The sequence below is a fragment of the Charadrius vociferus genome, unplaced genomic scaffold (assembly GCF_000708025.1).
Source record: "Charadrius vociferus isolate BGI_N301 unplaced genomic scaffold, ASM70802v2 scaffold70, whole genome shotgun sequence".
Lineage (NCBI taxonomy): Eukaryota > Metazoa > Chordata > Aves > Charadriiformes > Charadriidae > Charadrius > Charadrius vociferus.
Genome location: NW_009646851.1, coordinates 1 through 13,854, shown reverse-complemented (window position 1 = coordinate 13,854; position 13,854 = coordinate 1). Strand labels below are relative to the sequence as shown.

Here is a 13,854-nt window from a genome sequence, read left to right as displayed (position 1 = left end):
AAACGGGAACCTGATACCATATAGACAAGTCTCCTATATATTTCTGTTTAAACATATTCATTTTCAAAAACGACGATTTATAAAAGAAGAGTCTGCTGGTAGCTTTCTTTCAGCTCATGTCTACCACAGATTCTGCTGAGTTTTTCCTGTTTTAAAGTGTTTCTTTTAGAGTGTCCTGCTGCCTCCATGTGGAATCTGTTTCCTCCCTCAGCCCCCCTGTCTCTAAATTTAATGGGGAAAAAAAAAAAAAAGAAAAAAAATCAGTAGCTGACAATTCTAAGCAAAAATATAAAGCGCTATGAAACATTACCTACATTGCTTTTTGCTGAACTAGGTTCTTGAACACTCTAGGAACTTTGGGGAAATTTAACCAGTCAGTGTTGAAAAGGCACAGGATTTTTGTGCTCAGAGACCTCCAGCAACAATGTTTCTTTCCCCAGCCTGAAAGTTAGGGACTGCTGTTAGGATACAGCAAACAGTCTGATCTGAAAATTCACAGGTACCCAATTGCCACTTGCAACAGAACCCACCAGATTTTACTGATTCTTCTGCCACAGACACTCCGCAATTCTATAAAAAGAGTTTGCTTCTATGGCAAGAGGAAGAGAGGTGAAGTTACCCTTACATATACCCAGAGATGGTGTAACAGTGATACAAGCTATTCATTACTAAAATCCTCACAAAGCTGTCCCTGTCTGTGGTAGTTTCTGTTCCATGGTATTACATGAATGGGAAAGTTATTTTTCACATATGACAGAAGTTTAGCTGTACATGAAGAAAGCTAATTTTGGTCCACTTGTCCAGCTTCCTAAGGACAGCATATTGGAAAGGTGACCACTCACGGTTCAAAAACCAATGTAAAATTAACAAAAATAATTTGGTATTTCATTCCTAAACCTGCATAGTGTCGTTATTTGTCCTAGTCATCCACCTTTTCATTCTGTGTGTCCTCTAATTGTTGAGTTTTTAATTCTTCAGCTTGTTCACAATCTTCCTTATCTGCATCATCTACTTGATTAGGTTCCTTTTCTTCTGCTTCTCTTTGATCAACACTTGCATATTCTACTTGTTCCAGGTCTGTTCCATCTATAAGTTCTGCCTGTACTTCTTCCATCTGTATTTGATTTACGTGCTCAACATGTAACTGCTCCACATGAACTTCAGCACCTTGTTCAGTCTGAATATGTTCAACTTCCAAGTAACTAATTTGCACCTGTTCTTGCAGTTCATCTATCTGTGGGCCTTTCACTTGATTGTCCTGTATGAGATCCTGGTGCATCTGTTCCACTGTTACCTGTGCAGGATCCACTTGTACCTGAATTACTGGTAGGACATGAACTTGCTCCACTTGTTCAATTATAGTCATTGATGTTACTGGTTCAGCTTCCACAGCTTCCACTGGAAGAACCTCTTCTGCCACTATTCGTTCTGAAATATTGTGCATTTCTTTGAGATGCCTTCTCAGCTCACTGCCTTGCATAAACCACAAATCACATAAGGTACAGTGGTTGGGTTTGTCACCTGTGTGTATTACCAAGTGATCTTTGAATTGATCCCAGCTGTTAAACACACTGTTACAAACCTGAAACAAAAGATACAGTATGTTAAACAGTACCAACAGAAATATGACAAAATATAGCGGCTATTTCAGATCATGACTTCATATAGTGTAGCTTCTTGCTACTTGGATTAAAAAAACATAGAGGTAAAAGCTGAGAAGTCAGCTTCGGATGAACAGAAGACCTGGTACTATTTCTTTTTATGAAACAGTGTGCTACTCTGATTTGGGCATACACAGGATACCTACTAAATTTATGAGTCAGTAGAGGATTTGGAAGTTTTCTTATTCGAACCTTATGTGAAACTCATATACAGTATCAAGTCCTAATAAATGTCTGGTACTAGAGTTTTGGGTGGAAAGCTATTTATGTAATAATATTGTACAACAGAAGTACAATACAAACTGTCCTTTTACTGAAGTTCTAGTAGCCAGAAGCCAACTTTTCCTTATAAGCTTTCATTTGCTCATGGTATCGTGACATTTAACTGGCTAGACTGAACTCTCCCATTTTGCCATTTCAAAAAACCACTCGAGTGATTTCAGCAGGTTCTCTTCCAGCTAAAAGTACTGCCTCAACTGCAGACACACTATTTTCACAAAGCACATGAGCACACTTCCTTCCCTTCAAATTTAGTTCTAAAGAGACAAAAATTCAAGAAAAGCTTATTCAAGAATTGCTGTAGTTTCTACGGTCTGAAGAAACACTAATCCACATTCACATCTGTGGGAGGATGTGGTATCAAAGGGTCACAAAGATAAAACAGTATATTCAATGAAGCTATTAGGTACAACTTTGTGTTACACAGTAATTCTTGCATTCAGAACTAACTTATCTTTAAGACAAAGGTATGCTCCTAAGAATTAACTTCAGATTACCATAACAACTAAATGATGTAACAGTATCAGTGAAACTTCTGATTAAATGACTTGTTTAGCAACACAAAATTAATTCATCTCCTGCAGTATTCAGTGCTTTCTGTGAATAACATCCCTCTCTCCTTTGGAACAAATAAAGTCAACATCTCCCCTACACAACCCAATTTAACCTCAAGCCACAGTAAGGTGGAACTGAGTAAGGTGAGAGCCTTAAGGGAAAAACACAGAGGGAGAGAAAAGTGGGGGGAGAGAGAAAAGCGGAGGGGTGGGGTGAAAGAGAAAGAGAGAGGAAAAGAGCGAAAGAGAGTGGAAAAGAGTGAAAGAAAGAAAGCATGAGAGAGGAAGAGAGAAAGGGTGAGAGAGAGAGTGTGAGAAGAGAGAGAGAGAGCAAAAAAGAGAGATAAAAAGAGGGAGAGAGAACAAAAGAGCGAGAAAGAAAGAGAGAGAAAGTGCATAAGAGAGAGCAAGAGAGCATGAGAAAGAAGTGTGTTCTTATTTGAGACTGTCACAGCAGTGGGGCAGCAAAATGGCCAATAAAATGCTACAACCAACCTCAGCTCTTGTATTTTCCAGCTTTTCAGAATCAACTTTTAAAAGCTATGTAAGATTTATGTGAACAGCTTTTCAAATGTCAGTTACGTATAGTGACCAAGTACCTTACCTATGCATCTACAGCATTTCTATTTGCTCAGAAGACATTACAGATTTTCATCATAAGTTGGAATGACTTTCCAGACAAAGTCAACATGTTAGGTATCAAACAGAAGAATAATAAAATGGGAAATAAAATAGCACTCTGTATTTTGGACTTTAGTGAAGGAAAGGCCTAGGTCAGTGCATCAAGAACCTTGAAAAGGAAGCAGAAAGATCAGTAACATGCAGATGAACGCTTACCCACACACAAGAATCTCTCTGATTATAAGTATTACGAGTCTCCATATCACTAATTCCATATATTAAATAGAACTATGTAGATATAAGAATTTATCTGCATGTTGTGGTTGGATGCTATCCTTACATTTATTTTACTAAAAGTAGCTCTTGGAGACATAAGCCCACTCTCGTTGCCTTTCCTGCTCAGTACTCACACTGCCTCAGCACAGGAAGGAGGTATCTAGCCTCAGGCTCTGCTACTTCCATTACCCACCTGACATTCATACAGCTTCTTTCTTCCCTTTTTAGCTCCAGCTCCAGACTGACAGGCCGTCAGGTGACATTTGAGTGTGCTATTCCTAGCAAAACGTTCATGGCAGTTTGGACATTCAAATGGTTTTTCACCTGTTAAGACAGATACAGGGATTTGTAAGTGTATAAAACCAGCCAGGTTTCTGTCAGCTTTCTCTTCTTCACCTCTCTCCCTTTTGTTTAGATTGGTAAATATGCTGGAAAGATGTGGCCAACTGGATTATTCTACAGAAGAAGAGAAAGACATTGTATGTAAACTTTATTTACATAAATAAAAGGGCAAAAACCTAATGTGAAATCATAATTCTCATTTAGAAAAAAAAAATGTAACAATTACCAGTGCCATTTAAGGTACATTTAGGTGGTTACAGAAATCAGATTATTATTCTGATGAAATATCTTAAAGAAATAGCAGCTCTTTCTCTCTTTTTGTCTGATAATGTTTACAGTTAAGGAGTCAACATCAGTAAATATACAAAGTGACACATTAAAGAAGGAAGTGTTTAAATAATAGAAAGTTGTATTTTCAAGAACAGTATCAGCTTGTGTGCAAGAGCTGAAACTGAGATCCAGAAAAAGAAGTTGGCGTGGAATGAGCGTGAAATAACAATGCATCAGTATTAAAACAAACAAACACCCTGTCCCCCCCAGAATACAGTGAAGAGAAAGCACAGAGGGACATAAATGGGCACAAGCAAGATAAAAATTCCTTTCAATTTGAATTTGGCTACTTCATTTCAAACCTGGTACCAAACACAGAAGCCAGCTAAGGACAACAGCAGGGGAGGCTGAAAACATGTTGTTTTCTCTTTTTCATCCAAAGTAGCATATTGTTATTACTGTCATCAAGTAGTAACAAAGAACAACTTGTGTCTCTGTTTAGTAATTTCATCATGCACAAACACAATGAAATTTAAGGAAATTAAAGTACAAAAAATTAAGAACAGTGTGTTTCTTCTGAATGTCTGATAATTAATATGTGGAGGTACTGACACCAACATTACTACTGAAACAAACAGCTTAATGAACAGCAAAAGAGGCTGAGGCCTTTCAGTGAATAACATAAGAATCTATCCAAGCCAGTTGGAAAACCTGCATTTTTAGGAATGCAGTAGTTATTTACTATTGAGATGGAAAGCCAATAAACCTATATTTTCAGAAATAAAGATATTCAGAAATGCCTAATTAGCTTTTCAAAAGAAATCCACAAGTAGCCTATAATTCTCACTTACACACATAAAGGCTACAGAAAAATGTTAAATGCGGGGAACATTTCCCTTAATGGTTTCAAAATGCTGTGTTTTTGAAGGCTGTTGTACAGGTAATGCAGAGGATGCTAAACTGCCATCAGCCTTACAGGTCAAAAATCATGGACTGTGCCCAAGCAACCAATGGATACTACAGAGCAAAACTTATGCCACAGACCTTCACCTGCCCTGTGATCTGATAACATTTAAATAGTTAACTGGAGCAAGACACTAGTCGGGGACAGATTTATCCTATTCTTACTCAGATTCTTCAGTAATCTCCAATACATTCTGCCAAAAGTGTCCGAAAGTGACAACTCAAAGATAACAGCGGCAATATCCAAAGACCAAAAGACATCGCCTGACTTCTTGTACAGTGTAAATCAAAGCTGTGAGCGGGGCTGCACCAATCACAGCAGTGATGGAAAACAGAGAGCGTGCCAGCTGCCTTCTCTCCTCTCTCTTCTCTGAGAAACCCACTGGCCAGCTGGAGGCTAAACTCCTCTGCGAAAGATCACGACTTGCTTCTCCTCCCCAGTGTGTCATCCAACTATGAGTTTAGTCTCATCTAAGTGTGATTTTATGAAGAGGGAGGGTTTTGGCCTGATTTAATTATCTTTTTCTCCCTTTATGGGAATGGATGAGATTTCACTTGCCAATTGTAACTCACAGGACAGAAATTCTGACCAGAGATAGTCTGATATTGTGCTGGTCCTTTATAATTTGACAGTCACAGGAAGAAGGCTGCCTCAAATAAATATTTTTAACCCAAAGAAATTCATAAAAACTAACACAGTGACTTTTATTTGCCTAATACATAAGAAATACCAGGGAATTCAACCATCACCATCAAACTACCACATCATTATTTAGGTGGGGTTTAGAGAGAAATAGTAAATCTAGTTATTATTTTTTTTCCACAAACACACCAAAGGCAGGTGTTCATCAAATGCACTTATTGGGATCATTTATTCAAGATACGTAAATAGAACACATTTATTCACTCCTGTGGAAGATGTTATTTGCAGTTCAAAGCACGCTTCCTGTAAAACATATTTCAGATTTACCAAGAATGGCGAAGACCTTGATTAATTTTTAATTGGAAGTTTGTCCAAAAATTACTTCAGTTACAGGGTTTTCAGACAAGGGCAGATTAATTGAGCTGCTTGAAACACATCACGACTCCTTCACTTGCACTTTTACTCATGTGAGCACACACACACTCTCCATAAAAGAACAAAAAGAAGAAAAATAATCAAGAATGCCTAACACTGAGAAATATTCAGCAGTCAAGATTTCCAGTAAAATCAGAAGGAATCAAAGCTGTTCAGTGGCTCTTTCTGGTAGAGAATATAAATTTTGCAAAATACCAGGATTAGACCAGCATATTGAGAGCAGCAGCCTCATTCAAAGATTGATTTCTGCATGAGGAAATTGCTCTTCTTATGTAAGATGAATTAGAGCTATTGAATTCAACAGATACCCATTAAGTGCAGCCTTGCAGAATTTCTGTCCTGTGCGTTACTTACGACTGGCAAAGTGAAATCTCATCTATTGTCATAAAGGGGAACAAGATAATAATTAGATCAGACCAGAACTTCTCCCTCTTTATAAGTTCTGGAAATGACTTTGTTAATACTTTCAGACATACATGACATGCAAGATATATTTGAGGTATTTTTTCAGAGACTCAGAAGCTGCCTAAGGCACTGTACGTATGAGTGTTAAAAAAACTCCATGGGTCTCCCTCCTTTCTTTTATTGATACAAAGATAATAGCCATTGGTAATGTCAAATTCCTACATCAAAAAGAATTACCACCACCCATCGGTGCCTATTTCTGTCCCAATTGCTATTTTCATGTTATTGCTGGTGTTGTGATTAAGCAGCAACAGGATCAATTACTTTGTAGGACATTTTGTCCCAGGCCTTTTAATTTCATTTTAGCATTCAACTACTGCTATACAGAATTCAGAACTTAGCCTTTGGTTGAATAGGAGTTTTTCCACTGACCTTAGGAGACCACATTTAAATGGTAGTATCTCTTTTGATTCAATTTTATGAGATTCAACAAGGCCAAGTGCTGGGTCCTACACCTGTGTCACAACAACCCCATGCAGCCCTACAGGTGTGGGGAAGAGTGTCTGGAAAGCTGCCTGGCAGAAAACAACCTGGGGGTGTTGGTTGACAGCTGGCTGAATATCAGCCAGCAGTGTGCCCAGGTAGCCAAGAAGGCCAACAGCATCCTGGCCTGTATAGTGTTGCCAGCAGGTCTAGGGAAGTGATCGTCCCCCTGTACTTGGCACTGGTGAGGCACCACCTCAAGTACTGTGTTCAGTTTTGGGCCCCTCCCTACAAGAAAGACATTGAGATTCTGGAGTGTGTCCAGAGAAGGGCAACAAAGCTGGTGAGAGGTTTAGAGAACAAGTCTTATGAGGAGCGGCTGAGAGAACGGGGGTTGTTCAGCCTGGAGAAGAGGAGTCTGAGGGGAGACCTTATTGCTCTCTACAACTACCTGAAAGGAGTTTATAACGAGGTGGGGGCTTGTCTCTTCTCCCAAATAATAAGTGATAGGACAAGAAAAAATGGCCTCAAGTTGCGCCAGGGGAGGTTTAGATTGGATATTGGATTTCTTCACCGAACGGGTTGTCAAGCATTGGACCAGGCTGCCCAGGGAAGTGGTTAAGTCATCATTCCTGGAGGTATTTAAAAGATGTGTAGATGTAGTGCTGAGGGACATGGTTTAGTGGTGGTTTTGGCAGTGTTAGGTTAACAGTTGGACTTGATTATCTAAAAGGTCCCTTCCAACCTAGACAATTCTATGATTCTCCGATTTTAAGCTTAAGGCTTTTGAAAACGCTAAACTGGAAGTAACTAGATTCCATGTGTTATACTGGTATCAATATATATTTAGAAAAGACTCTGTACCTCCCATGACATGCTAAGTTGCTTTGTTCCCAAAATTCTTCATTGCAACAGCAACCAACATATTGTGATATTTGGGTTACTGTGTTAATTTGCCACAAACTCTTCTTTGAAAAGGCTTTTGTTAAGTAGCTTGTATTTGGATTGCTTATAATGGAGAAACACTCCCTGCTTCATAGGGCACAAGGATTTGCCTAAGACTGTTTATAAATGGAACTTTTAAGGGGCTATAGGGAATAGACTGGACACAGTGTTATATATCAATACTTAGCAGTCCCATATATAGATACAAAGAAATTTGAATTAAAAGGCTCTAAGAACAACAAGAAGCTGCGAAAGAAATAGGGCTGCTACCCTCCATTAAATTCTTATTGATCACTCATGACCGACATATTAAACAAAAACATCTGGAATATCAGGACCACACATATTTTACATCCAGAGTTATCTGTATAATGCTCGGTATCTGTTCACATCGTAGACTTTTCAGTGAGATGAAGAAGTAGCATCTTAACCTCCCATATTCTAAAGAAGAAAGAAGGAGCACAAGTCATTTTGTACTCAAAAGATGCTATCCAGATTTCAGAGGGTGATTTCACAGTAAAAAAAACTGTACTATAGTCACTAGAAATGTTTTGCTGCATTAATTAACAAAGAAAAATCAAATCATAGATGAGATGTCAAAAGCAAGGGTGAAACTTTCCAAACAAGATGGTACAAGAGAGAATTGGTAGGGCGCATTGTATGCCTAAAGCATTAACAGGCATTCGCTCAGAAGTTCTGTTACATGTAGAAACCCTCTGAACTGTACTATTCTGAGAAGCTCACAGTTCAGATCATATTTTAACAGAAACATTTATTAGCAGAATTGTGAAAATAAAAGTAGCTCCTAAGTTTGACATTTTTGAAGAAAACACGCCTTAAGAAATTATTTTGAAAAAATCTTTGAGATTTGATAGACTTGAGAGAGAAGCTTCATTAGTGCTTTCTGGTTTTAGGTGCCTATTTTTAACCACTTCAATCCCTCAAAATTTTACATCAATGGAAAACAAAACAAACAAACAAACAAAAAGACAAACCAGCATTTTAATTGTAACTAGAAGACAAGTATTTCTAGCACTCAGGACTCATATGTTCTCTTGAGAACATTCTCTATTTCCCTTAAACATGCAAAAACTCAAAAGTGCTAGAGCCAAGGCCACAAGGACATGACTATAGCAGTGCTCTTACCTGTGTGCTTCCGGAGGTGCTCTTTAAAATGTCCAAAGTGGTCAAACTGCTTATCACAGTACTGGCATATATGTATTTTTTTCCCAGGTCTTTGCTTCTTGCTGGCACCACCTTCATCGAGGTGGTAACAGGTGAGGTGCTGTTTCAAAGCACTCTCTCGCAGGTACCTTTTATTGCATATGTCACACTTGTAACTCTCAGCAGAGTGTGTTTTCATGTGTTCCTTAAAATGGTAAAACAATTTAAATGAACGGTTACATTTCTCACAGTGGAATAAATTCTTCATGTGTGACAGCTGAAATTCCACAATTTCAATACCTTCTACCTGTTTGCACGAGGGATCAGTTGCACTATCACCTTCTTCTTGGATCTGGCATTTTGTCTCTCCCTGACGATACTTACTGGTGATATCTGCCAAAAGAGCCAAAGCAGATTCATCTGATGTACCTGTTGTCTGTATGTACTTTATGGATTGCTCTGCAGATGCTACTTCTTCAAGTGTTTCAATGCTGTCATCTTCCACTTCAATCGTCCCTTCAGCAATCTCAACCTCAATTTCAACAGGGTCCGACTCTGCAGATGGCAGTGTTTCTGTGATAACATTAGAAGTTTCAGCTATCTTCCTCTTTTTCGGTTTATTTTTGCCTTGTGCTTGATTTGATTCTAAGGGTGATGAATTTTCTTTGTTCCTGAAAGGCATTTGTATAAACATGGTTAAGATCCGTAAGCACTGACGTAACAGTTCCTGCCTAATACTGAGCTTCTACATTCAACACTCTCTAGCTGTTTCTCAAAGCAGCTGAATGATGAATGACCACATAATCTTTGTGCATGTTAGAAGCTAATTTGACCTTAATCTATACTCCTTAGAGCTGTAAAATAGCATGGTTAAAGCTGCAGAGCATTTGACATAAGGCTACTAAAGTGTTTTAAACAGCTCTGCTCGATTGATACAGAGCATCTATAAAGAAGAAAGGCCAGTTAACCCAGTGATGTAAGTTTATCTAAGAAACTTGTGAAATTCTGTACTTGGAAAGAAAACTTCCCTGAAGGAGAGTTCTTTGGCCTGCCTACTCAGAAATAAGATTCACGTCCTTCCTACGCTGTTCCTCCTGGAGTGTGTGCAATTGCCTGCAGCGCTTGCAGCTTGTTAGAAAACACTACAGCTGTGACTTCATCCAATGATTATTGTAACATTGTGTACTTCAGGGAAGCACACAGCTAACAGCTGAGGTAAAAATAAAAGCCGCTGGGATGTGGAAAGAGTATTCTAGTTTAATTTTCTGGGCTTAAACACAACCTCCGCCTCTGTTCCTGTTCTCCCTGCATCACACACACACAACCCTCTTCCTCCAAGTTGTGATAACATGCCATCTCAGTCACAGCTGAGTGGGCCAATGCTTTCAAGTCACACCTTCAAGATCATCCACAGCACTTACGTGCTGGAGGTTTTACTACTGATTATCAGTTTTGAAAAGGAGTGGCTACCTTCCCTTCAAATCAGATTGACAGGGGTAAGCTGAGCTTTTAACTTCCTTTGCAGCCTGATGAATCCTTTCACGTAATCTACTCCCTATCACTGTCACATTTTCTAGTAACAGGAGAGTTAAGGCTTTGCCCAGTATCTACAAGTCGTATGTAAGAGATGGGTTGCTAATGATGTAATGCAGGATACAGCTTATTAAATTGCACCTTACTCTAATTGCTCGGTCTTCCTGTGTCTGAATAAACTTACATTTTCATCTAGCCTGGATTTCTAATGTCTAGAAGGTGACGGTGCATTACTGCAAGGAGCTCCAGAATTGCGTACTAAAAGAATAATCTGCTCAGCAAAGAGGAGACTAGCATCGTTGACCACATTGTAAGAAACTTGCAACCACAGAATCATGGAATACTAGGTTGGAAGGGACCTCAAGGATGATCTGGTCCAAACTTTCTTGGCAAAGCATGGTCTAGACAAGATGGCCCAGCACCCCATCCAGCTTAGTCTTAAAAGTGTCCACTGTTCGGGAATCCATGAAGTGAGATACACACATACAACACAACTGCACTCTAAGAACAACAGCTGGTTGTTTTCTTTCCAGTCTAGATTATGCAATGTGATGCATTATACAAATAGTTAGTTCTATAACCATCTCTACTTCAGCTGAAGTATCTGGAGCTCTGACTGAGGCACTGTATTGCAATTCTGCCCCTCTTACGATGGAGGAGAAAACAGAGACTGACAGTGGTACTCAAGTTTGTCTTTCTGACCAAAAAACCCCAAACAAACCCCCATAAAAAACTTTTCAACATCTATGAACAATGGAAATAACTCTAAGAATAGACTGGCTTGCATGCATGTTCATTAAGCAAAACATTTGTTTCCTTGTAATGTAAAAATTACAGCAATACTAGTGATGCATAACCAACAAACTGTATACCATTACACAATAGTGGGAAATAATTGCAGGCTCGGCAGTTTAGCTTGATGGATAGATCTGAATCCTAACAGCTCTACCAGTGTACACTGACTCAAAGTGACACGGATTAGAACACGCTTTTTCAGTTTCAAGTTTCTTTTAAATTCCTCAAGCAGACAGCTAAGGTCTGCTTTTTCTTCCTGGATAAAAAAAAAAATAAGAATCTTCTGGTGGTACCATGCTTAATCTTAATAATGTCAAAAAAGGGTGTTTGTGGGGTTGAAGGGTAGGACTAGAAATACCTAATCCCATATCTTTCCTACTAAAAAAAAATTACGTACTTATTTAGCTCCACTGCCAATCCACAGAATACTCACAGAATAAGTCAATTTGGAAGTAAATGCTGATGTTGAAAACCAACTTTCCAATGTATCATGGCATGGGGGTGGTGGTGTTTAAACAAAATGTTAGCTGGCTGCTAGAGAAACTTGTGGTCAATGCCACTCTCCTTGGCTAATACATCTATGGGGAGATAAAAAGGAAGCAACCGTCTTTCCTTAGCCTGAATGCAAAGACCTTTCAGTGGGTCTAGAACAGAAAGCAAGAATAACCTTAATTCTGGGATTATTTATTGCCCCTCCCCCTGCTTCATGCTGGAAGAACAGTGAAGCATGCAGAAAGAATGCAAATGTGAGAGCACTTTGTGAAAGTGAAAGGGAAGGAAGGGGAAGAAAAACAGCATGATGGGACCGGCACCTGCTTTTCTCAGGTTGGAGTTTGGTGATGGAGTACAGTTCCCAGTACTGGATAAAAGGTGCCACAGCAACATTCGATTAAGTTTTGATCCCGTATAACTGATTATAACAGTCACATTCATTGAAGAAGTTTGAGAGGTTAATTTTATAGAATTGTTATGGCTGGAAAAGACCTTTAAGATCACCAAGCCCAACCATTAACCTATGACTGACTTTTGCAGCAATAAGTTTTAAGATCACTGCTTATTCTCTCAGAAATAGCAGAAAGCTGCATGAAATCAAAACACCAGCACAAGCTTGTTAATGTGGTCTAATTACCTGAGGCACATCGTCACTGTACAGCCAGCTCTCAATCAGGTGTGGGCAGCCAGATAGCACAGAGACCTGGTATTAGTTACCACAAAGTCACAGCTCTACAATGTCTGCAACATTTACCAGCGTTGCCGTGTGTCATCGAGTTCCAGCCCAAAGAACGGGACATTCATTTTTTAGCCTCACTCGTATCTTATAGAAGAAGAGTATATCATCCCAAACAAATTTAGGAGGTTCCAGGATAAGGAACAGCACTGCAAAATACTGGCAGCCAGCTCTTGTAAAAGGATTCTTGTTACTCTACATTTCAGTGACGGGAAGAAAAAGAGGTTTTGTGCTTACCTGATTTCAAGTGCTTTGATCGCTTCTAACATCTGTAGATACTCAGCTGCTTTCCAAACATCATTTGCTTCTTCCTCACCTTGGACCATTAATTTTGCTGTATAGGTGAACTCAATTAGGTGACGAAATGCCATGTTACTTACACCTATATACAGGCAAGAAAAACAACAGCTTCTTTTAGCAATTCCTCAGCCTCACCTGTCTGATGAATCTTGCACACTTGCCTGCTCATCATTTTGCTCACAGTACTGTAGCCTCCAGTTTCATGAGCCCTTAAAAGGCTTATGTTGGAATAAAAAAAATCTACTACAGAAACACGTGAATCTGGAACAGTTATGCCACAACAAAGACAAAAGAAAGGACAAGATGGACAAAAAGTTGTTTGAATAATAAAAAGTATAGATTTAAACACAAAAATACGATCTCTCTCTCAAGAGACCTCTGAGCAGCACATTACTGGAGGCTGAAATAATTGCTCCAGGAACTTCCTGCCTGCCTACCAGGCAAGTATTGCTCCATGTCTATCCTGTTCTTGCACCCCAGCCAAGGCATCTAGCATTGGCCATCACTGGCAGCCTTTTTCATCTGACCAGAATGGCTGTCGTCAGGGAAAAGATTGTGTGTCACACTGCTAATCCTAAAAACACACAGGGTCTGCCTGACCTCCATGAGCCATGTACCTGGGGCAAGGATTAAAAAAAAAAACAACAAGGAAAATAACACCTACAGAACCTCACACTTTTCCTTCCAAAAGATTTAATCCAAGACTGTTCTTTTTAATTTTTCTTCAGGGAAAGTCTTTTTCCACTGTGGTAGCCGCCTCAGAACAACTCTAGAGCTGAGATCTAGAAAGCCAATTGATATGACCAAGCATGTATGTAACCCTGTACCAAAGATAACACATTCATTTCCATCTTGGACACACAACTTTGAAGGGTTTTATTTGCAGAAATCAGATTACCTTCTATCTCCACCAAGGGCTCCTGAGTAAAATCTTGGAAGAATTTGTAGAAGAACTGG

The 13,854-nt window shown here is 39.2% G+C and overlaps 1 protein-coding gene across 1 annotated transcript; it reads right to left on the bottom strand.

Annotated features, from left to right (window-relative positions):
- Positions 1 to 877: 877 nt before the first annotated feature.
- On the bottom strand, positions 878 to 13,850 carry ZNF131 (zinc finger protein 131; the record flags this gene model as incomplete). Its single annotated transcript, XM_009894207.1, has 6 exons — positions 878 to 1,582; positions 3,585 to 3,715; positions 9,024 to 9,246; positions 9,349 to 9,712; positions 12,835 to 12,979; positions 13,796 to 13,850. Coding segments are annotated over 6 exons (1,581 nt in total), but the record flags the coding sequence as incomplete, so codon positions are not given.
- Between the last annotated feature and the right edge of the window lie 4 nt (positions 13,851 to 13,854).